Raw genomic sequence first — 25,676 nt, 5'->3', positions numbered from 1 at the left:
GCTTTTCTACAACTCTTCTCTCCTAGATTTTAAGATGAGTTTAATAAAAGTAGGTAAAATTACGGAGTTCTAAATAAATGATAATTTGATGGCACATATGTGGGGCATTTATTTATTTATTTATTTATTTACTTATTTTTGTTTGATAAATGAAATACAGGTTGGAGACTTAAAGAACTAAAGGCCTAGTGATCTGAAATTTTACAAATGCAATCATTTGTGAAAATCATAAAAGTTAGTTTCATTCCATCATTCACGTTTCTCATCTCTTTTAAATAAAGCTACTATTAGCCAAAAATCTAGGACTCATTTTTAAAAACAGCTTATTGAGTATAATATACATACCATGAATTCACCTATTTTAAGTATATAGTTCAATTAATTTCCCAAAGGAAATTTATTTGTGCAATTTCACTACAATCCAGTTTTAGAAGACTTATCTGATTCCTCTCTGCCTGCATCAGTAAGCCCTATTGACTCTATCTCTGTATCTTTGGGTTTCCTGACTTACCTCCCTCTCCATGTCTACAACTCTAGCACAAGCCACCATGATGTCTCATTTAGATTACTCTCATAGCCTCATAACTGTTTGTGCTGATTTCATTCTTACCCCCTTATAATCCATGCTTCTTTCAGCAGCTGTCTCTTAAAAGTGTAAATCAAATCAGTCACTTCCCTGCTTAAAACACACCAATGGCTTCCCACTGAATGTATAGCAAAACTTCTCCCCCTGACCTTTGATACTTTTGCAGAATCTGATCCCAGCCTAACCTCTCACCTCTTAACCACTTTTCTCCTTGCTTTTTATGGTCAAACCCCACAGATCTTGTTTATCTTCTGATTAAACACTGCCAAACTCTTTCCACCTCAAGACCTGTGTATTTGCTTTCCCCTGTGTCTGCTACTCTCTCCCAGATCTTTCCATGTCTATCTCCCCAACCTCCATTTTGTTACCCAGGTTTCTAATGTCTCTCACTCAGACTGGCCTTTCCCAATTCTCTAGCTATAAATTAATTTCTCCTGGTTATTGCCTATACTGTTATCATTCATAACACTTATTCTTACCAATCCTAGCCTTCATTATCCGATAAGTTTTAACAAATTGTTTATTTGTTTATTATATCTCTTCTGGTGAGAATATAAGTTTTGGGCAAGCAGGGACAATTTCTGTCTTCTTCTCTTATGTGTCCCTAGTGAACTGAAACAGTATGGAGTTCACAGTAGCTGCTCAAAAAGTATTTGTGAAGTGTGAAGTATTTGTGAAGTATTTGTGAAGTGAATTAATTAGTCAAAAGAACATAAACATCAGTCTGGGAGTGTTTGGAACAAAGTCAGGATTCCCCCAGAAACAGGTTTCCTAAGATGGAGAAAACACAAACAACTGGAATGGACATATTACTGGAAGAGAGGAGAATCATCCCTCCATCCCTTCAGGTGGTTATTTATTTATTTGTTTGTTTTTGAGACGGGGTTTCACTCTTGTTGCCCAAGTTGGAGTGTGATGGTATGATCTTGGCTCACTGCAATCTCCGCCTCCTGGGTTCAAGCGATTCTCCTGCCTCAGCCTCCCAAATAGCTGGGGTCACAGGCACATGTCACCACGCCTGGCTAATTTTTTGTATTTTTAGTAGAATCAGGGTCACCATGTTAGCTAGGCTGGTCTCGAACTCCTGACCTCAGGTGATCCATCCGCCTCTGCCTCCCAAATTTCTGGGATTACAGGTGTTAGCCACTGCACTCAGTCCCAGGTGGTTATTTTTACAATGGCCTTAATAAATAAATGAGATATCTATAGTGTGCTGGACCAAAGTTTGGAATCACTTATCCCACTTCTTCATCCTTGTTTCTACTTGTGATGTGGTTTGAATTTGTGTCCCTGCCCAAATATCATGTTGAATTAGAGGATCAGCCTGGTGGGAGGTAATTGGATCATGGGGCAGACTTCCCAATTGCTGTTCTCATAGGTGAGTGAGTTCTCATGAGATCTGATGGTTTAAAAGTGTGTGGTACCTCCCCCTTAGTTCCCTCTCTCTCCTATTCTGCCATGGTAACAGAAGAGTTACCTGTTACCTCATGCCAAGGTGTTCCCCTTCACCTTCTGCCATGATTGTAAATTTCCTGAGGCCTCCCAGTCATGCATGCTTCCTGTGAAGCCTATAGAACTGTGGGTCAGCCAGGCACGGTGGCTCATGCCTGTAATCCCAGCACTTTGGGAGGCCGAGGCGGGTGGATCACGAGGTCAGGAGATCAAGACCATCCTGGCTAGCATGATTAAACTCCATCTCTACTAAAAATAAAAAAAAACCAAAAAATAAAAAATAAAAAATTAGCCAGGTGTGGTGGCAGGTGCCTGTAGTCCCAGCTACTCGGGTGGCTGAGGCAGGAGAATGGCGTGAACCTGGGAGGTGGAGCTTGCAGTGCGACAAGACCCCCCCACTACACTCCAGCCTGGGCAACTGAGCAAGACTCCATCTCAGGAAAAAAAAAAAAAAAAAAAAAAAAAAGAACTGAATCGAGTAAACCTTTTCTCTTCATAAATTACCCAGTCTCAGGTAGTTATTTATAGCAGTGTGAAAACAGACTAATGCAACCTCTTTTTGCCATGTATCATTATTCCTGTCATTTCATTCATTTTTTCTCCTCCTGAGCTTTCATTCTGCCCTTACCTCATACTGATCCTTTCTTCTGTCTCTCTCTAAACCATACTTTCCTCTCACAGTCTCTCTTCTCTCAACTTTCTACTCCAGTTACCTTTATTTTCTCTTTGTTTTTATTCTCTCTCTTTGTATGTATTTAACTGAGATAATATATTTGAAAGTGTTCCTAAACTTCAACCTTCTATATAATGCTATTTCCTTACTTTATCTTTACTGATGTGGTTTGGTTCTGTGTCCCCAACCAAATCCCACCTTGAATTGTAATCCCCACATGTCAAGGGTGGGACCAGGTGGAGATAATTGGATCATAGGGGTGGTTTCCCTCCTGCTGCTCGGTGAAGAAGGTGCCTGCTTCTCCTTTGCCTTCTGTCATGATTATAAGTTTCCTGAGGCCTCCCCAGCAATGTGGAACTGTGTGTCAATTAAACATACTTCCTTTATAAATTACCCGGTCTTGGGTATTTCTTCATAGCAGTATGAGAACGGACTCATACACCTGCTCTTAAACATTATATGCCGTTTGTTCTTTAAGTCCTTATGGTATGTGTCTGCATTGTTCCTGTTCTCATGATAGTGAGTGAGTTCTCATGAGGTCTGATGGTTTAAAAATGTGTGGCATCTCCCCCTTTGCTCCCTCTCTCTCCTGCTCTGTCATGGTAAAATGTGCTTACTTTCCCTTCACCTTCTGCTATGATTGTAAGTATCCTAATATCTAATGTAATATGACTAAAATAAATCTACAGACTTCCCATCAATAAGACATACTTAACTTTTGTTTTCCATGTAATGGAGGTGAATCCCTGAGTTCTGTTCCCTTTATAACAAACGGCACACATTGCAAGAGAGGTTACCAGATTCAAAATGTAATAATGCATTTGCAAGCAGAATAAAGCTAATTGGAATTAAACTCTTGGAAAGTAGGGAAGTTTTAAAGCTTTTCTAAAGACTTCAAGTCAATTTGAAACTATAAAATACTGTGTCTACATAACATAGTTTTAATAAACTCAACTCACTAAGGTATAAACTAAAAATATATTAATGTTCTAAAAGTCCAGTATTAAACAACAAATTACCGAATCAATCCTGTGTACCATATCGTATACTTGCAATGATTTATCCCATGTAACTCTCTCTCCAGTTTGGTAGAGGAAATCAGATAGTTTAGCTGCTGATTCTGGAATTATCCCTTCAACACGATATCTACAGTTAACAAAATCAAGAAAATCCAAAGCTTACAAAGTTTAGTCTAAGCTGAAAATGTAATACTTTCAAAGCATAAAGGTAGGCTAATTTAGCAAAAAGCAATGAAGAAAACTTAAAGGTACTATCAGCAATTCAATACATTAATATTCAATTGGAAGTAGCAAGGTTTATTTAAATATGCATTGCAATAAATACCTTATTTCAAAATTCATCTTTCTATAAGTAGGCTATTAGTTATTAAGTTTTTGGGGAGTCAAAAGTTACAATGGGACTTTTGCACGGTGGGTTGGCACCCCTAACTCCCACATTGTTCAAGGGTCAACTGTAATGCTTTATTGAAACACAGCCACACTCATTCATTTATATGTTAACTCTGGGTGCTCTTGTGCTATAATGACAGAGATGAGTAGTTGCAAGAGACCATATGAGTTGCAAAGCCTAAAGTATTTACTCTCTGTCCCTCTACTGAAAAACTTTGCCAACCCCTGATTTAGGGTGTCCACTCAGTGGCTAATCTTTCATTTTCCAGTCACTTTGTAAAGGTAAGAAAAGTACAAATTACAGTTATATTATATGGCTGTAAGGCAGAAATTATTTTTTCGTTCATGAACAATTAGAAGGTTAATAGCTGCATAAAACTAATAGCAACAAAGAAACAAAGAGGACCAGCCAGAAGTTTAACAGAGAGAAGCAGAGAACATACAGCTAAAGTGACCCACTAAGAGCACACTCATCCCTGGGGTCTGGATGGCTGTGTTTATGCACAGGCTCTCCTACTCAGTACCAATCAGGGCAAGATGTAATGCAGACTTGTAAGTATTCCCCAAGCCACATTCAGATTGATTAGCAAAGAGCTGATGCCTTACTGACTCAGGCACATAAGTATAGTACAACCTTTGATGCATCACTGACGGGAAAATAATCTATTCTATCCACTGTAAAATAAAATATACTCATAGCTGGGTCTAGAAGACTGTGTATGCTGAAGGCTGCACCGTCTGAGGAGAGACTGGTGACAAAACTTCCAAGCTACCAGTCTCTGGCTAAATCCAGAGCAAAACCACAAAACTCCCTGAATTACAAAAGCAGTCTTCAATCCACATACATATTTGACAGTAGAAGGTAAAAATTACCACAAAATGGCTTATGTTGACCAAGGAGTGATCCATGGGAAGCCAGGCTAAAAGATAACTGCAAGTAAAAAGTCAGAGCAGAGATATCAGAGGCTACAGGCTGTGGCGGAAACAGACTTCACAGAATTAGTCCAGTTAAATCACCAAACAGATAAACAAATGATCAAACTCATAACCACAAACCCAGGATGGGTGGATGGAGTCAGTATCCAGAGTTGCTACAATATTTTACCTAAAACGTTGTTTTCAACAAAAAACTGTGAGTCATGCAAAAAAACATGAAAAGTGTGACCTATACTTAGGAAAAACAGCAAGCAGGAGAAACTACATTTTAGGGGGCCTTATCACATAAAGATGTTGGAATTATCATGTAAAAAATTTGGATGGGTGCGGTGGCTCACTCCTGTAATTCCAGCACTTTGGGAGGTTGAGGCAGGTGGATCATGAGGTCAAGAGATCGAGAGCATCCTGGCCAATATGGTGAAACCCTGTCTCTACTAAAAATACAAAAATTAGCTGGGTGTTCTGTCATGTTCCTGTAGTCTCAGCTACTTGAGAGGCTGAGGCAGAAGAATCGCTTGAACCCGGGAAGCAGAGGTTGCAGTGAGCTGAGATCACGCCACTGCACTCCAGCCTGGCGACAGAGTGAGACTCCATCTAAAAAAAAAACAAAAAACTAAAAGCAATGATTGTAAATCTGTTCAAAGAACTAAGGAAAGCAGGCAAAAAAAAAAAAAAAAAAAAGAGAAAAATAAACAGTGCCTCAGAGAAATGTGATATGCATTAAACACATCAACATACACATTTTGAGAGTACCAGAAGGAAAGAACAGACACTGCACTCCAGCCTGGATAAGAGAGTGAGACCCGTCTCTAAAAACAAGAGAGGATAGAGAAAAAGAAAAATATGCACAAAAATATAGAAATAAAATAATAACTAAAATTTCTACAAATTTGTAGGAAAACACTACATTCAAGAAGTTCATTGAATTCTAAGTAGTACAGGTGGAAAAACATCCACCTCCAGATATATCATAGTCAAAAACCTGAACGTGAAAATAAAAATAAAGCCTTGAAAGCAGTTAAAAAAAAAAAAGGCATTACATAGAAGGGAACCATAATAAGACTGACAGCTGGCATGTCATTAGAAACAATGGAGGCCAGAAGGAAGTAAATGACATTTAAAGAGTTGAAGAAAAAAAGCTACCAAAAAAGAATTATATATCCAGCCAAGTTATCTTTCAAAAATAAAGGTTAAACAAAGACATTCTGAGATAAAGAAAAACTGAGAGAATTTATTGGTAGTAGTCCTGCCTTACAAAAAATACTAAAGGGAAGTTTTTCAGGCGAAAGGAAGAGACACAAAATAGTAATTCAAATCCTTACAAATAAAGAGTTACAGTAACAATAGTGTGTAACTAATGTTACAAGACAGTATAATTAAATATTTCTTCCCCTTTCTTCTATTAACTGATTAAAGACAATTTCATAAAACAATATCGATAACATTTTATTGGGCTTATAACATATAGATATAATTAACAATAAACACAACAGAGGGGGATGGAAATAAAGCTATATTTGAATAAAAAAATAACAGCAGATAGTAAGTCAAATCCATAGAAACAAATGAAGAGAACCAGAAATGGTAAATAAGAAAGAACATATTTCTACAGCTATATTCCTATATAGATGTATTCTTACAGATATATATGTGTATTTAGAAGGGTAAGATAGAAATATCTTTAAGGATGTTTGTATTCTCCTATTAACTTCTTTAAAATATAATATATAAAGCAATAATTATAACAATATGGTATTTGTAACATATGTAGACATAATATGTACAACAAAAAACAGTACAAAATGTTGGGGAAGGGGCTGGAACTATATAGAAGTAAAGCTTTTATATCTTAGTGGAATTAAGTTTGTATACATCTGCAGTAGATTCTGATGAGTTAAAATATATATTGTAGCTCCTAGAGTTATTACTGAGAAAATAACCAAAAAATGTGGTTCAAAAAATTATTAAAGGAATTAAAGATGTTACACTTGACAAAGCCTACTTAATACAAAAGATAGTAAAAGAGCAGAGGAACAAAATAGTCATGAGACATACAGAAAACAAAATAAATTTTTGAAATACAGGAAAAATGACAGACATAAATACAACCACATAACAATAACATTAGGTGTGACAGGATTAAACAAGCCACTCAGGAGGTAGAGATTGTCGACAGTATTTCTTTTAACCCCAAACAAGTTCCAACTATATGCTTGCTGTCTACAAAAGATACTCTTTAAATTCAAAGATACATATAGGTGAATGTAAAAGGTCTTAAAAAGATACACCATGCAAATGGAACCATAGTGAGCTGAGGTGACTCTACTGGTATCAGATGAAGTAGACTTTAAGATAAAAACTATTAGCAGAGATAAAGAAAGATATATTATAATGATAAAAGGGTTAACCGGTTCGGAAGATGTAATAATTATAAACATATATTCATCTAATGATAGAGCCCAAATACATAAAGAGAAAATGGACATATCTCAAGGGAGAAATAGATAATTTCACAATAATAATTAGAGACCTCAATAGGTCATTTTCTTTTTTCTTTTTTGAGATGGAGTCTCCCTCTGTCGCCCAGGCTGGAATGCAGGGGCGCAATATCGGCTCACTGCAGGCTCCCCCTCCCAGGTTCAAGCCATTCTCCTGCCTCAGCCTCCCAAGTAGCTGGGACTACAGGCGCCCACCACCACACCCGGCTAATTTTTTGTGTTTTTAGTAGAGACGGATTTCACCGTGTTAGCCAGGATGGTCTCGATCTCGGGACCTCATGATCTGCCCACCTCGGCCTCCCAAAGTGCTGGGATTACAGGCGTGAGCCACTGCGCCAGGCCCAGGTCATGTTCAATAGTGAACGAAACAATCAGAAGAAAATCAGCAAGAATATCGAAGACTTGAACAACACTAGATCTAAGAGACACCTATGGAATACTCCTAAAAATAGCGGAATACATATTCTTCTCAAGTGCATCTGGTACATTCTCCAAGAGAGACCATCATTCAGGCAATGAAACAAGTCTCAAATTCAAGGATTGAAATTTTACACAGTATTTTTTTCCATCACAGTGGAATTAAATTTTAACAACAGAAATTTGGGAAATTCACAAATATGCAGAAATTAAACAAAACATTCTTAAATAACCAGTAAGTCAAAGAAGAAAAATTAAGTCAAAGAAAAATTAGGGAATAATTTGAGATAAATAAAAATGAAAACCCAGCATGCCAAAACTTACAGGATGCTGCAAAAGCAGTACTTACAGGAAAATTTATAGCTGTAAATGTCTATTTTTTTTTTTTTAAGTTCTGAAATCAATAACCTAGCCTTTAATTTTAGGAAACTAGAAAAAGAAGAGCAACCTAAACCCAAAGCTAGCAGAAGGCAGGAAATAATAAGGATTACAGTAGAAAGTACTGAAATTGAGAATAGAAAAATAAGAAAATCAACAAAAACACAAGTTGTATCTCTGAAAAAGATAAACAGAATTGATAAATGTTTAGCTAGATGGACTAAGCAAAAAAAGAGAATAGACTCAACTAAAATAAAGACTGAAAGTGAGGACTACTGACCCTATACAAACAAAAAGGGTTGTAAGAGAATAATGATGTGTCAACAAATTAGATAGCTTAGATGAAAGGGACAACATCCTAGAAAAGCACAAATTACTGAAACTAAGAAGCAATAGAACATCTTAATTATCTATAACAAGACAGAGATTGAATTAGTAATCCAAATAATCCCCATAAAAAGAGCCCATGCTCAGATGGCTTCACCGATGAATCTGATCAAACATTTAAAGAAAAATTTTTACATAAATTCTTCACAAACTATTCCAGAAAATAAAAGAGGAGGAAACATTTCCCAAACAAATTTTAGCTTGATATCAAAACCAGATAAAGACATCATAAAAAAAAAACTATACCCCAGTATCTCTTATGAATATATATGCAAAAACCTTCAACAAAGTACTAGCCTACCAAATCTAGCAATGTATAAAAAGGATTATAAACCATGACTAAACGGGATTTATCCTAGAATGTAAGGTTGGTTTACCCTATGAATTATCAATTATTATAATACACAATTTTAACAGGCTAAATAACAAACCCACATCATTTCAATCGATATCCAACACCCATTCAGGATAAAGCATTCATAAAATGAGGGGTATAGGGAAATGTCCTCAACTTGATAAAGGGGATCTATGAAAAATCCACTGCTGCCGGGCGCGGTGGCTCAAGCCTGTAATCCCAGCATTTTGGGAGGCCGAGATGGGCGGATCACGAGGTCAGGAGATGAGACCATCCTGCCTAACACGGTGAAACCCCGTCTCTACTAAAAATACAAAAAATTAGCCGGATTCAGTGGCTGGTGCCTGTAGTCCCAGCTACACCGGAGGCTGAGGCCGGAGAATGGCGTGAACCCGGGAGGCAGAGCTTGCAGTGAGCCAAGATTGTGCCACTGCACTCCAGCCTGGGCGACAGAGCGAGACTCCATCTCAAAAAAAAAAAAAAAAAAAAAAAAAAAAAGAAAAGAAAAGAAAAAGAAAAAGAAAAAAGAAAAGTCCACTACTACTAACATCATACTTAATGGTGAAAAACTAAATACTTTTCTATTAAGATCAGGAATAAGACAAGGATGTCCACTCTTGTCACTGCTATTAAACATTGTCCTGGAGGTACTAACCCAGGCAGTTAGGTTAGGAAAAGAAATAAAAGTTATCCAGATTGGAAAGGAAGAAGTCAAACTCTTCATGACATGATTTTTATATACAGAAAAAACAACAGAATTCACTAAAATAATACAACTAATAAGTCCAGTAATGCCTCAGGATACAAAATCAATATACAAAAATCAATTTTATTTCTATATACTGGGATTAAAAATTTTTTTAAAGTAATTCAGAAAACAATTCCATTTACAATAACATCGAAAAGATTAAAGCCTTGAAATAAATTTAACAAAAGTCATTGAATGGTGTTAGAGTAAAATAAAAAAAAAAAAGAAAAAGTTTAAGATATATACTGAAACTTATAAAACATTTTGAAAGAAGTTAGAGAAGCTCAAAATAAACAGAGACATCCTATGTTCAGGTATTGGAAGACTCAATATTTTTAAAATGGCAATAATTCTCCAAATTGAACTACAGAGTCAAAGCATCTTTGTTAAAATCCCAGCTGACTTTTTTCTTGAGATGGAGTCTTGCTCTGTTGCCCAGGCTGGAGTGTCTAAAATTCATATGGAAATGCAAGGGAACCAGTATAGCCAAGACTTGAAAAAGAGAAAAGTTGGAGGACTCACACTTCTTAATTTCAAAACTTACTAAAAGGCTATAGTAATGAAGGTTGTGTGGTATTGACATAAGGATAGACATAGAGATCAATTGAATATAATTGAGCACCCAAAGGAAACTCCTAACGTATATGGTCAATTGATTTTTGACAAAGGAGCCTAAACAATGCAATGGGGAAAGAAGAATCTGCAACAAATAGTGCTGGGACAATTGGACATTTACATGCAAAGACATTGAATTGGATTCCTACCTCACACCATACAGAAAATTAACTCAAACTGATCACAACAGATCTTTATGTAAGAAATAAAACCATAGATTCCTAGGGATAAATCTTTGTGACTGTGGGTCAGACAATTAGTTCTTGAATTCAACACCAACAGAACAAATAACACAACAGAAGACTGATAAATTGAACTTCAGCAAAATTTGTAAAAATTGTGCTTCAAAGGACACCATCAAGAAAGTGAGAAGAAACCTACAGAATGGGAGAAAATAGTTGCAAATCATATATGTGATACTAAAGTCATATCCAGAATGTATAAATAATTCTTCCAACTCAACAATAAAAAACCAACCCAGTTTTTAAAAAAAGAGTTTGGATAAATATTTATCTAAAGAAGATATATGAATGGTCAATATGCATGTAATAAGAAGCTTATGGTCACAAGTCATTAAGGACATGCAAATCAAATTCACAATGAGACACCATTACATACCCAACTAGGATAGCTATAATCAAGAAGACAGATATGAAAAATGTTGCTGAAGAGGTGGAGAAATTGGAACCACTGCTGTTAGGAATATAAAATGGTGTGGCCACTCTCTAAAATGGTCTGGTAGTTCTTCAAAATATTAAACATAGAATTGCCATATGATCTAGCAATTCCAGTCCTAGATCTATAGCCAAGAGAAATAAAAATATATGTCCACACAAAAATGTGTACACAAATTTCATAACAGCATTATTTATAATACCTAAAAGATGGAAGCTAAATGTATATTAACTGATGAATAGATAAACCAAATGTGGCATATCCGTACCATAGAACATTATTCTGCAATAAAAAGAAATGACGTACTGACACAAGCTGCAACATGGATGAACCTCAAAAACATGATAAAAGATTTTGTGAAAGAAGCAAGTCACAAAAGATCACAGAGCATATGATCTCCTTTATGACATGTCCAGAATAGGCAAATATAAAAGGCAGAAACTGTCACCTAGTCACCTGGGGCTGGGGTGAATTGGATAATGGGAAGTAAATGCTAGTAGGCACAAGTTTCTTTCTGGTTGAGGAGAATGTTCTAAATGAAATTATGGTGATCCTGGTACAACTCTGTATATATACTAACAAACACAGAATTGTACACTTAAAGTAGGTGAAATTTAGGGTACATAAATTATCTCAATAAAATTGTTAAAAGTGAATTAGTTCCACAAGTTCTTTTTTCTGAATTAGAGAATGACACTAGATTTATTTCTCATCTAATCTATTGCATAAAAACAATTACAACAAAAATTCTTAATGTCTCTAGAGTAGGTAGAAAACCTATATTTTATCTAAATAACTTGCTCTAACCTGCAAACCAAAATAAGATGATTCAGTAATTTATAAACTAGTCATCAGTAATTATTTTGTTATCATATCTCTTAATTATCAATTTGTATTTATTCATTATAAATATATTTCCCAATTTCCTGCTCTGCCCACACCCAGTATTAATTATAAACCAGCTGATGTTAATGGTGGAGTTATTGATGATACTGATGTTACTGATTTTTTATTTGTGAAATAGAGAATTGTGTGAAATGACCTAATATAAACCCCAAATTCTATTTTTAAAATAGTGCTACAATATTCATCATTGAACAACATAACTTTTTGTTCCTTAAGTTTTTCATAAAATGGAATGGCAGCAGAGTTTGAACAACACTTTCCAAATTATTATATTAATAATATCTGAATTATTTTTGTAGTTAAGAAAAATTTTAACTTTGGGAAGATACTGAACCAGGTTTAAGAAGATATTAAACTGGGGGGGTTTTCATTGTTCCTCCAAATATATCTACACATTATGTAGAACAGGATGAATCCTGAGCTGTTAGAACTCTTTATTTTGGTCACAGCAACTTTATTAATTACATTTGTTACTTTAAAAAGTGTTTAACCTGTGATATGGTTTGGTTCTGTATCCCCACCCAAATCTCATCTTGGAATTGTAGCTCTCATAATTCCCATGTGTTGTAGGGAGACCTGGTGGAAGATAATTGAATCACGGAGGCGGTTTCCCCCATACTGTTCTTGTGGTAGTGAATAAGTCTCATGAGAGCTGATGTTTTTTATAAGGGGTTTCCCCTTTCACTTGTCTCTCAATCCTCTCTTGTCTGCTGCCATGTAAGACATGACTTTCACCTTCTCCCATGATTATGAGACCTCCCCAACTACATGGAACTGTGAGTCCATTAGACCTCTTTCTTTGGTAAACTGCCCAGTCTTGGGTATGTCTTTATCAGTAGTGTGAAAATGAACTAATACAACCTGTTTAAACCTGAATGCTTTAATTTATAAAACTTACAAACTGTCTCACACATCTGCCTCAGAAGGTAGAATAGAGGATTAAATGTAGTGGTGGTAATGATGGTGGTAATAAGTAGTAATGATGGAGGAGAAAGTAGTACGCTAAACAAGCATGAAGTGCATAAAGGCAGAAAACGCACATTCTGCTAGAATCCATCTCTGGAAACTCTGCCTTCATTATTCCACAGATACATCTGACAGTTTTGATGAGGTCAGAGAGAATTATGATTAAGAAAGTACAGCCTCTGAGGTAAAGTCTTGGTGTCTAAGTTTTTGTCTCACTAACACTAGCTAGGTGACTTGGAGATAGTAACTTACACAGGCCCTTATTCATTTGTAAAATGGGGAAAATAACAGTGCTTACATTGTGGGAAATATGAGAAATACATTTAGAAAATGAAAGAAAAGTATTTAGCATAGTGCCTGACATATAGTAAGACATTACTGTTCACTGCTTCTAACACTGAGAGAAATGTGTAGACCCGTGTGCTGGTAGGTCTATATTTCATCCCTTAAGAGCAGAAAGGAATGAAATTCCAACCAAAGAACTGCCCCTCTTTCAGGCAAATGCTTAAAGGTAACCACAAAAGGCCCTTTATGAGTGGCAAATTATTAAGAAAAGGCATAAGTGTTGAAAAATTATCTTGAGTTTTTTTTGTACTGCAGTTATAAAATATATAACTTTCCATTTGCTAGCCAGTATAATATAACTAAAGTCCATAAATTCATTCAATAAATATTTATTGAGTGTCTTAGTGAGAGACACTGTTCTAGTGCTAGGGATACTGCAGTGAACACAAGTGATTTATCTCTAGTCTGGTGACTATTAAAGTTAGTATCCTCATCAAGTTTGTATTCTAATAAGAGAGACATATAATACATAAGAAAACAAAGAAAATAAATTTCATATAGTGAAAAGTGCTATGAAGAAGATAATAGCAGAACAGTGTAGTTAATAGAGGTTGAGTGTGTGTCTATTTGGAAACTTTGGCCATGTGGCTAGGGTCATTCTGAAGAGGAGACAATGAAACTGAAATCTTGAAAATAAACATGACATTAGCCTTGGAAACATTTTGGGGAATAGCTTGCCAGGCAAGAGAAGAGCAACTAAAAAGGCTCTGAGATGGGTTTAAGTTCAGTGCATTCAAACAACAGAAGTTCATTGTGGCTGTAACACAGGGACAATGAAGAGAAGTGGTCAGAAATGAGGTCAGAGAGGTTAGCAGGGCCCAGATAGTTACCTGCAGGTCATGATAAAATCTTTGGACTTATTTCAATAGGTTTTGGGGAAACAGGTGGTTTTTGGCTACATGGATAAATTCTTTGGTGGTAATTTCTTGAGATTTTGGTGCACCCATCACCTGAGCAGTGTACACGGTACCCAATGTGTAGTCTTTTATCCATCATCCTCCTCTCACCCTTTCCCTGGAGTCCCCAAAGTCCATTATATCATTCTTATGCCTTTGTGTTATCATAGCTTAGCTTTCATTTATAGGTGGGAAAATATGATGTTTGGTTTTCCATTCCTGAGTTACTTCACTTAGAATAATGGTCTCCAACTCCATTCAGGTTGCTCTGAATGTCATTATTTTGTTACTTTTTATAACTGAGTAGTGTTCCATGGTTTATATATACCACATTTTCTTTATCCACTAATTGGTTCCATATAATTGCAATTGCAAATTGTGCTGCTATAAGCATGTGTGTGCATGTGTCTTTTTCATATAATGAGTTCTTTTCCTCTGCATACATACCCAGTAGTGGGGTTGCTGGATCAAATGGTAGTTCTACTCTTAGTTCTTCAAGGAATCTCCATACCGTTTTCTGTAGTGGTTGTACTAATTTACATTCCCACCAGCAGTGTAAAAGTGTTCCCTTTTCACATCCATGCCAAAATGTATTATTTTTTGATTTTTAAATTATGGCCATTCTTGCAGGGGTAAGATGATATCTCATTGTGGTTTTAATTTTCACTCCCTTGGTAATTAGTGACATTGAGCATTTTTTTTTAATATATGTTTGTTGGCCATTTGTATATCTTCTTTTGAGAATTGTCTATTCATGTCCTTTGACTACGTTTTGATGGGATTATTTGTTTCTTACTTGCTGATTTGTTTGAGTTCTTATAGATTCTGGATATTAGTCTTTTGTTGGATGTATAGTTTGTGAATATTTTCCCCCATTCTGTGGTTTATCTGTTTACTCTGCTGATTATTTCTTTTGCTATGCAGAAGGCTTTTAGTTTAATTAGGTCCCATCTATTTATTTTTGGTTTTGTTGCATTTGCTTTTGAGTTCTTGATGAACTTTTTGCCTAAGCCAATGTCTAGAAGAGTTTTTCCAGTATTATTTTCTAGAGTTTTCATGGTTTCAGGTCTTAAATTTAAGTCTTTGATCCATCTTGAGTACATTTTTGTAAATGATAAGGGATGAAGATCCAGTTTCATTCTTCTACATGTAGCTTGCCAATTATCCCAGCACCATTTGTTGAATAGGGTGTTCTTTCCCCACTTTATGTTTTTGTTTGCTTTGTTGTGGATCAGTTGGCTGTGAGTATTTGGCTTTATTTCTGTGTTCTCTATTCTGTTCCATTGGTCTATGTGCCTGTTTTTATACTAGTCCCATGGTATTTGGCAACTAGAGCCTTGTAGAATAGTTTGAAGTTGCTTAATGTGGTGCCTCCAGATTTATTCCTTTTGCTAAGTTTTGCTTTGGCTATGTGGATTCTTTTTTGGTTCCATACGAATTTTAGGATTTTTTTTTCTAGTTCTATGAAGAATGATGATGAGACTTTGTTGGGAATTGCATTGAATCTGTGGACTGCTTTTGGCAGTAGGGTCATTTTCACAATACTGATTCTACTCATCCATGAGCATGGGATGTGTTTCCATTTGTTTGTGTAGTCAGTGATTTCTTTCAGCAGTGTTCTGCAGTTTTCCTTGTAGAGATCTCCCACCCTCCTTGGTTAGATATATTTTTAAGTATTTCTTTTTTTGCAGTGACTGAAAAAGGGGTTGAATTCTTTATTTCATTCTCAGCTTGGTCATTGTTGCTGCATAGCAGTGCTACTGATTTGTGTATACTGACTTTGTATCCTGCAACTTTATTCAATTATGAGATCTAGGACCTTTTTGGATGAGTCATTAGGGTTTTATAGGTGTACAATCATATCATTGATCAACAGTGACAGTCTGTCTTCCTCTTTACCCATTTGCATGATTGCTCTGGCTAGGACTTCCAGTACTATGTTGAATAGAAGTGGTGAAAATGGGCATCCTTTTCTGTTCCAGTTTACAGGAGGAATGCTTTCAACTTTTCCCTGTTCAGTATAATGTTGACTGTGGGTTTATTATAGATGGCTTTTATTACTTTGAGGAAAGTTCCTTCTATGACTATTTTGTTGAAGATTTTAATCATAAAGGGATGCTGAATTTTGTCCAGTGCTTTTTCTGCATCTATTGAGATGATCAAAATTTTTGTTTTAATTTTGCTTATGTGATGTATCACATTTATTGACTTGGGTATGTTAAACCATCCCCACATCCTGGGTATGAAACACATTCGATCATGGTATATATCATCTTTTTGATATACTGTTGGATTTGGCTAGCTAGTATTTTCTTGAGGATTGTTGCATTTGTGTTAATCAGGAATATTGGTCTTTTTTTTTAATGTCTTTTCCTGGTTTTGTTATTAGGGTGATACTGGCCTCATGGAATGAAGGGAGGATTCCTTCTTCTCTATCTTTTGGAATAGTTTCAGTAAGATCATACCAATTTTCTTTGAATGTCTGATAAAATTCAGCTGTGAATCCATCTCATTCTGGACTTTTTTGTTGGCAATTAAAAAATATTGTTTCAATCTTGCTACTTGTTATTGTTTTTTTTTTTTCTTTCAGATTTTCTATTTCTTCCTGATTTAATCTAGGATGGTTGTATTTTTTCCCAGAATTTATTGATCTCCTCTATTTTCTAGCTTGTGCCTGTAAAGGCATTCACAGGAGCCCTGAATGATCTTTTTGTATTTCTGTAGTATCGGCTGTAATATCTCCCATTTCATTTCTAATTGAGCTTATTTGGATCTTCTCTCTTCTTTTCTTGGTTAATCTTACCAATGGTCTGTCAATTTTTTCTTTTCAAAGAACTAGCTTTTTGTTTCATTTATGCTTTGTAATTTTTTTTGTCCCAATTTCATTGACTTTTGCTTTGATTTTTGTCATTTTTTTCTTCTGCTGTGTTTGGGTTTGGCTTATTCATGTTTCTCTAGTTCCTTGAGGTGTGAGCTTAGAGTGTCTATTTGTGCTCTTTCAGGCTTTCTAATGTAGGCATTTAATGCTATATACTTTCCTCTTAGCATCACCCAGAGGTTTTGATAAGTTGTGTCACTATTATTGTTCAGTTCAAATAATTTTAAAATTTCCATCTTGATTTCATTGGTGACTCAAAGATCGTTCAAGAGCAGATTATTTAATTTCTATGTATTTGCACAGTTTTAGGATTCCTTTTGGAATTTCCAGTTTTATACCACTATGGTGTGAGAGGATATTTGATGTAATTTTGATTTTCTTAAATTTATTGACACTTGTTTTATGACCTATCATATGGTCTTAGAGAATGTTCCATGTGCTGATGAAAAGAACACATATTCTGCAGTTGTTGGGTAGAATTTTCTGTAAATAAGGCCGGGCGTGGTGGCTCACGCCTGTAATCACAGCACTTTGGGAGGCCGAGGCGGGTGGATCACAAGGTCAGGAGATCGAGACCATCCTGGCTAAAATGGTGAAACCCCGTCTCTACTAAAAATACAAAAAAAATTAGCCGAGCGTGGTGGCGGGCGCCTGTAGTCCCAGCTACTCAGGAGGCTGAGGCAGGAGAATGGCAGGAACCCGGGAGGCAGAGCTTGCAGTGAGCTGAGATCGCGCCACTGCACTCCAGCCTGGGGGACAGAGCAAGACTCCGTCTCAAAAAAAAAAAAAAAAAAAAAAAAGAATTTTCTGTAAATATCTGTTAAGTCCATTTGTTATATGCTACTAGTTTAAGCCCATTGTCTCCTTGTTGACTTCCTGTCTTGATGACCTATCTAGTGCTATGAGTGGAGTATTGAAATCTCCCACTATTATTGTGCTGCTGTCTATCTTGTATCTTAGGTCTAGTAGTAATTGTCTTATAAATGTGGGAGTTCCAGTGTTAGGTGTGTATATATTTAGGATTGTGATATTTTCCTATTAGACTAATCCTTTTATTATTACACAATGTCCCTCTTTGTATCTTAAAGCTGTTTTTGCTTTAAAGTCTGTTTTTTTCTGATATAAGAATAGCTATTCCTGCTGCTTTTGGTTTTCATTTGCATGGGATATCTTTTTCCACCCCTTTACCTTAATTTTATGTGAGACCTTATGTGTTAGGTCTCTTGAAGACAGCAGATACTTGGTTGATAAATTTTTGTCCTTTCTGAATTCTGTATTTTTTCAGTGAAGCATTTGAGACATTTACATTCAATGTTAGTACTGAGATGTGAGGTAATGTTCTATTCATCATGCTAGTTATTGTTTTAATACCTTTTTTGGTGTGTGTGTATGTTATTGTTTTATAGGCCCTGTGAGATTTATGCTTTAAGGAAGTCCTATTTTGGTGTATTTCAAGGTTTTGTTTCAAGATTTAGAACTCCTTGTAGCATTTCTTGTAGTGCTGGCTTGGTAGTGGCAAATTCTCTCAGCATTTGTTTGTCTGAAAAAGACTTCAGCTCTCCTTCATTTATGAAGCTAACTTTTGCTGAATACAAAATTCTTGGCTGACAATTATTTTGTTTCAGGAGGCTAAAGATGGGACAACACTTCCTTCTGGCTTGGAAGGTTTCTGCTGAAATATCTGCTGTTAATCTGATAGGTTTTCCTTTATAGGTTATCTGATGCTTTTGTCTCACAGCTCTTAAGATTTTTTCCTTCATTTTGACTTTAGATAACCTAATGACTATGTGCTTAGGTGATGATCTTTTTGCAATGAATTTTCCAGGTGTTCTTTGAGCTTCTCATATTTAGATGTATAGATCTCTAGCAAGGCCAGGGAAGTTTTTCTCAATTATTCCCTCAAATAAGTTTTGCAAACTTTTAGATTTCTCTTCTTCCTCAGGAACACCAATTATTCTTAGGTTTGGCCATTTAACATAATTCCAAATACCTTGGAGGCTTTGTCCTTTTTTTTTGTTTTTTGTTTCTTTGAGACAAGGTCTCACTCTGTCACCCAGGCTGGAGTGCAGTGGTGTGATCTTGGTTCACTGCAACCTCCACCTTCCAAGCTCAAGTGATCCTCCCATCTCAGCTTCTCAAGCAGCTGGGAGCACAGGCATCCACTACCATGCCCAGCTAATATTCTGTATTTTTACTAGAGATAGGTTTTGCCATGTTGCCCAGACTGGTCTCAAACTCCTGAGTTCAGGTGATCCACCCACCTCAGCCTCCCAAAATGCTGGGATTATGGGTGTGAGCCACTGTGCCTGGTCCCAGCTTTTAAAAATTCTTTTTTTCTGTGTCTTTGTCTGATTGGGTTGATTTGAAAGGCTTGTATTGAGTTCTGAAGTTCTTTCTTCTACTTGTTCTAGTCTGTTGTTGAAACTTTCCAGTACATTTTGTATTTCTCTGTGTCTTTCATTTCCAGAAGTTGTGATTTTTTTTATGATATCTATTTCTCTGGAGATTTTTTCATCCATTTCCTGTATTTTTGAAAAAATTTCTTTAAGTTGCTTTTCATCTTTCTCTGGTATCTCCTTGAGTAGCTTAATAATCAACCTTCTGAATTCTTTATATGGCAACCCACAGATTTCTTCTTGGGTTGGATCCATTGCTAGAGAACTGGTATGATCTTTTGGAGGTGTTATAGAACCCTGTTTTGTCAGATTACCAGAATTACTTTTTTTGTTTCTTCTTATTTGGGTCTACTATTTCAGTGGAATGCTCTTTACCCTTACCCTAGGGATGGGGCTTCCTGAGAGCCAGATTGAAGTGATTGTTATTGCTTTTCTTGGTCTAGCCACCCAGCAGGGCTACAAGGCTCTGGGCTGTGGCTGGGGAATGTCTGTTAAGAGGCCTGTAATGTGATCAGTCTTCAGGTCTGCAGCCATAGATACCACATCTGCTCTGGTGGAAGTGGCAGGGAAGTAAAGTAGACTTTGTGAGAGTCCTTGGTTGTAGATATGTTTCGGGTGCTGGCTTTCTCAAATGCTGGTTATGGTGCAGTGAAGTTGTCATGTGGACGCACTCAGGACCTCTGGTTAGACAGGATGTTCCAGGAACATCCTGGAAGTAGCTCGTCTTCCCCTAGGATAAGGGTTATACTGTCATGAGTTGCTGTAATGGCCTTAGTTGGCCCCTAGCCAGGAGGTGGTGCTTTCAAGAGAGCACCAGTAGTAGGGGGATCTAAGCTTGCCCCAAGTTGGCCAGGGTAGGTATTTTGGTTTCTTAGGCAATGGGCAGGGCCATAAAGCTCTCAAGTGTTTCTGTCTTTTGTGTTCGATTACCAGGGGGGAGGAATACCATAAGGTGGGGTCAGGATTAGGCAGATCTGGCCTCAGACTCTCCTTGGGAAGGGCTTGCTGTGGCCACTGTGGGGAATAGGGGGGTGGTCCTCAGCCAATGGGGTTATGTTATAGAGGCAACTGTGGCTGCCTTCTGCTGTGTCATATAGTTTGGCAGAGAAATAAGTGATAGCAGGTAGGAAGGGTCTCACCCAGCTCCCACGCAGTTGGTGAGGCCGGTCTTGCTCCCATAGTGCCCTACTCGGACTTTGCCCCAGGTCATGAGCTTCCCTGCTAAGAAGGTAAGCAAGGTTTTTGGAACTTGCCCCTCCCTGCCTGCCCACTCCGTTGGTGGTGACTCCCACACTTGTATCTGTAGCAGTTCCCATTTGCAGCACTCCGGGCGGCCCCAACCCCACTGATTCTGCTCAACAAAATTTTTGCCTCATCAAAATTATTCCTAATTTCAGTTGGGAGTTTCTTTCACCCTGTGACCCCTCCCTAATTCCACTGGCTGCCTTCTCTGAGGGCCCCTGTGACACATAGTCATGGATGGCTTCCCTGGGCTCAAGCTGGACACTGAGAGTGCCTGCAAAGCACTTCCTGCCACTGCTTTTGCTTTTATATTTCACTCAGCTTCTTAAATACATTTCATCTCTAGGTATGGTTATATCCCTCTCCCATGATCTGGATTTTCAGATTCCCCAGTGGGGATGTGTGTTTGGAGGCAGGTTTTCCCCCTCCCACACTTTGGGAACTCACAGTTTTTCACCTGTCTCATGGAATTTGCAGCGGTGTGCTGCTTCTTTCAAAGGTCTGTGTATTCCTTTGGTTTTCTTGGTATGTTCCTGCAGTAGTTCTTGGAGCACAAGTTCATGGTGTGAGACCCCACAGGCTGTTCTGTATGTCCAAGTGGGAGCTGCATATTGGCCCTGCCTCCTATCTCCCATCTTATCCCAAAGTCTCAGTTTGCAGAATTCTTCTGGACTTTTAGATACAATGGGATACCTTTAGAAGATTTTAGGCAGCAAAGTGACACAATCTGAATGATAATTTTAAAAATATACTTTGGCCATTGTGTAAAGAGTGGGATGTAGTTGAATAAGAGTAGACACAAGGAGATTAGGAGGTTACTAAAATAATCCATTGAGAGATGATGGCAGCTTGCACTAGGATGGCAACAGAATAATAACGAAAATTAACCTCCTTTTCTCTGTAAATATTTGGTCACTTAAAGCCTCTATCAGAATCCAAATCTGAGGTCAATCATCCTTTCTGTTGGCCGTTTTATAAGCACCTTCTTGGTTAAAAAAAAAAAAATTGGAAAAATTGGAAAAATTTGAATTGAAGTTAAACAAATTTTTTACTTCACGACTTCTCTGAACCTTAGAGTGAATCTTTCCTGGCATGGTGGCCTACACCTGTAATCCCAGCACTTTGGGAGGATGGAATGGGAGGAGTGCTTGAGCTCAGGAGCTGAAGGTCAGCTTAGGCAATACAGTGAGACTTTATCTCTACTAAAAATAAATAATAATTATCCAGGTGTGGTGGTGCACACCTGTAGTCCCAGCTACTTGGGAGGCTGAGGTGAGAGACAGAGGCTGCAGTGAGCTACGATGGCACCACTGTACTCCAGCTTGGGTGACAGAGCAAGACCCTATTTCAAAAAAAGAAAATAGAAAAATAAAAAGATAATATAGTATGAAGTGTTTTAGAAACTTATTTGACAGCGCAACCCACTTTTTTTCCAAAAGGCATTTTAAGGTATTACATTTCTCTCAGATGCTAGTTTGGCAGACTGCACTGGACCTACCATATATCTCCAAAGTGTATAGTGTTTATATTTAGTTGCCCATTCTAAATTCATATGCACATATTTCTTGTTTCCTTTTTATTCCTGACTTTTAAAATAAAGCCATGAAGCTTTGTTTGAAGCACCAAAAAATTTTAAGGTTCCCTATCTTTGCTCCCTATTTGATAAAAATCTCACTTTCTTTTCACTTCTGGTTGGGGAAGGTAAACTTCAAATGAGCTAACATATTCTGCTTGATTTATTTTACAAGAACCTAAATACTTGCCATAGCTGATTTTGAAAAAAATACATATTGACAAATATAAACTACTTTCATTATACTCTCCTTACGTACATAAAAATGTACAAAATTAGGCTAGGCAGTGAGTCATGCTGGAGAAAATATGCATGTAAAATGGAGCTTCATGTACTTTTAAAATCAATGTTAAATTTAAAGCTGTTTGATACTTAATAGACTATAGCTCAACTATAAAACAGAATCAAAAGACAGTTTTCCAAAACCATTGTGCAGTAGGCAGCCTCTAAAGTGATCCCCAATAAACCCCACCTCCTGGTACTGACATTCTGTGTAATCTCCTCCCTTTGTGTCAGGGCTGGATCTAGTGATTCACTTGTAATATAAGGAATATTGCAAAAGTGATGGATGTCACTTATGCAATTAGGCTGCAGAAAGACATTGGCTTCTGCCTTATTTGCTCTTTCTTGCTGTCTCCTAGCCCCCTCATTGTGAGGGAAGTAAACTGCTATGTTTTGAATAGCCCTGTGGAGAGGCTATATGCCAAGGAACTAAGGAAGTTTCCAGCCAAGAGCCATCAAGGAACTGACGACCTTAGTCCAACAAGCCCGTGAGGGACTGAATCTTGCCAACAACAATGTGAGTGAGTTTGGAGCATAGCCTCCTTCAATCGAGTCTTCAGATGAGACCTAAGCCCAGTTGACACCTTGATTACAGCCTTGTGGATTCCTTGAGGCAGAGGCACCTAGCAAAGCTGTTCCTGGATTCCTGATCCAGAGAAGCCATAAGATAATAAATGTTTAAGTAGCTAAGTTATGGGATAATTTGTTGTGCACCAATAAATACCTAGTACACAGTGCATATAAATTTCACTCAAACTGTGAGTGCAAAAAGTACCAACTGTTTAGTTTTGCATGTAAGAGTAAAATACCTCTGATGAAAATTTCCAATAAAGCTTTAGAACAGCTTAACAGAACCTATTCTTTGGCTCTAGGCATTTGTATAGCACCCTGTATATAAATACTCAATAATTACTTGTAGACTAAATGAATAACTTCCAAGCTTTTAAAAAATGCCAAGGTTGCTGTCTGCACTGGTCTGATCTGTAAGATACCAAAAAGCCATATTATCCAAAAGTTAATTCCCCTAGTGTACCTAGGCTTGACCATACCCACTCCTCCCTCAGTTTATTTTTGAAAGTGCCTCTATTGGAATCATTATTTCGATAAGGTAGGGATTATTTTCCTGATAATTGTTAAAGTGAGTGGGAGAAAGCATATCAGCTTTGTCCAATGGTAAAAAATTGAGTTGAAATATAATATAGGTAAATTTTAGTGAAATTTAAAAAAACCAAGAAACATAAAATGAGGTAGTTGAAAGAAGGAGTGGACACCAAAAGGAAAGGAAATGAATAAAATTTATGATGATCTGATGGCCCTGATGTACTATCATGAGCAATAAATGAACTCTGAAAGATTAAGCTAAAAAAAGTCAACAGACTTTCCCTTAGGGTACTTGTATTTGAAATAATTTGATCCTTAAAAGTATATTTAAAAGAAGCACACAGAAAAAAATGCATATTTAAAATGAGGAAGTAGGCCGGGCACAGTGGCCCACACCTGTAATCCCAGCACTTTGGGAAGCGAAGACAGGCAGATCGCTTGAGCTTAGGAGTTCGAGACCAGCCTGGGCAACCCCATCTCTACAAAAACATGAAAAAATTAGTTGGGCGTGGTGGTGTGCACCTGTAGTCCCAGCTATTCAGGAGGCCGAGGTGGAAGGACTGCTTGAGCCCAGGAGACAGAGATAGCAGTGAGCCGAGATTATGCCACTGCACTCCAGTCTAGTGACAGCCAGACCCTGTCTCAAAAAAATAAAATAAAATGAAGAAATAAACTTTACTTGTTAATGGTTCATTTAATGGACATATGAAGGGTTTAAAATTCCATAAAATATTACTGTTAGCAAGAAAATACCAATCTGCTCTTATAGTAATTATTTCTTGAAGTGAAAATGTCCTATTTTAGTGAATTAGTAATTATAAGAGATTTTTTATCTGATTGTCATCAGATTCGAAAATAGAAGATTAGATGGTATCTAATTGCTGTATTAATATCACATTTCAGCCTAGTGACAATAATTTCTATTTATTACTATAAAATAATTTATTATAGCTAATGAAGCAGCACTGAAATTCCAGATATATCAATGGCATTGAATTTAAAACAGTACTTGCAAATAGAAGATTGTACTCACAGGTTTCCATGGAATTTTCTAGAAGCCTTACTGGAAACAGTTATCTTTTTCTCAAAGGGGAATAAAAATCCACAAATAATTAGCTGTCAAATGCAGGAAAAATGAAAATGAAAAACAAAAGTAAAAAAACGTTTTTTCTGGTTGGTAAAAGAAAAAAAAAAAATATATATATATATATATATTTCAGAGACAGGGTCTCACTATGTTGCCCAGTCTGTAGTGTAGTGGCTATTCACAGGCACAATCATAGTGCATGACAGCCTCAAACTCCTGTGCTCAAGCAGTCCTCCTGTCTCAGCCTCCTGAGTAGTTGGTACTATAGGTGCACACCACTGCACCTGGCACAGAAAATACTTTTTAAAAAAAAAAAATCTTTACAATGAATTGTTTCTTACTTAAAAACAAACTCTTGAAACATATTTTAACTTATTTTCTTACTGAAATTTTAACCACTTTCCAGCCTGATGTATCTTGAGTATAACCTAAAACTTCTTGGACAGTTTTTTGGGCAATTGCCTTGTAGTCCATCTGTCTGCAAAGTTTTAAAAACAAACAACTGGTAAGAATATAATCATATAAAAACTTAAGAAGTGCTATCTTACATTTTAATATTATTTCTATAGTGCCTATCACATAGAAATGAACACAATTACTTGATGAATGCATGTATGCATGAACCCCTCTCTGCTTACAGTCTTTCAAACAAGAAACTGTGGTATAGTAGAAAAATCTAGACTTTGGAATCAGAAACCTGGGTCATATCTTGTCTCTGCCACCTATTAATTCTGTGAAGCATGTTACTTAGTATTTCTGTTTTTCCATTTTTCTCAAGGTATAAAATCAGGATAATATCTGTCTTGTAGAATTAGTGTGAGGATTAAATGAGATGATATGCTTAAGGTTCTATCCAGTGCCTGGCATATTATAGA

The 25,676-nt window shown here is 36.8% G+C and overlaps 1 protein-coding gene across 2 annotated transcripts in view; it reads right to left on the bottom strand.

The window, feature by feature from the left end:
- STARD6 (StAR related lipid transfer domain containing 6) overlaps positions 1-25,275 on the bottom strand; it is a 36,400-nt gene extending 11,125 nt beyond the window's left edge. The window contains exons 1-3 of one of the 2 annotated variants that reach the window (XM_015122023.3): positions 25,186-25,275; positions 24,748-24,830; positions 3,731-3,857 (exon numbers count right to left, since the gene is read on the bottom strand). In XM_015122023.3, the coding sequence (XP_014977509.1) occupies positions 3,731-3,857; positions 24,748-24,830; positions 25,186-25,275 (300 nt within the window). The remainder of the gene's footprint in view (positions 1-3,730; positions 3,858-24,747; positions 24,831-25,185) is intronic. The other variant, XM_015122024.3, reaches the window with a different exon arrangement.
- Between the last annotated feature and the right edge of the window lie 401 nt (positions 25,276-25,676).

The sequence above is a fragment of the Macaca mulatta genome, chromosome 18 (assembly GCF_049350105.2).
Source record: "Macaca mulatta isolate MMU2019108-1 chromosome 18, T2T-MMU8v2.0, whole genome shotgun sequence".
Taxonomy (NCBI): domain Eukaryota; kingdom Metazoa; phylum Chordata; class Mammalia; order Primates; family Cercopithecidae; genus Macaca; species Macaca mulatta.
The sequence above is the reverse complement of the archived record's forward strand: the minus strand, read 5'-3'. Positions and strand labels throughout refer to the sequence as shown.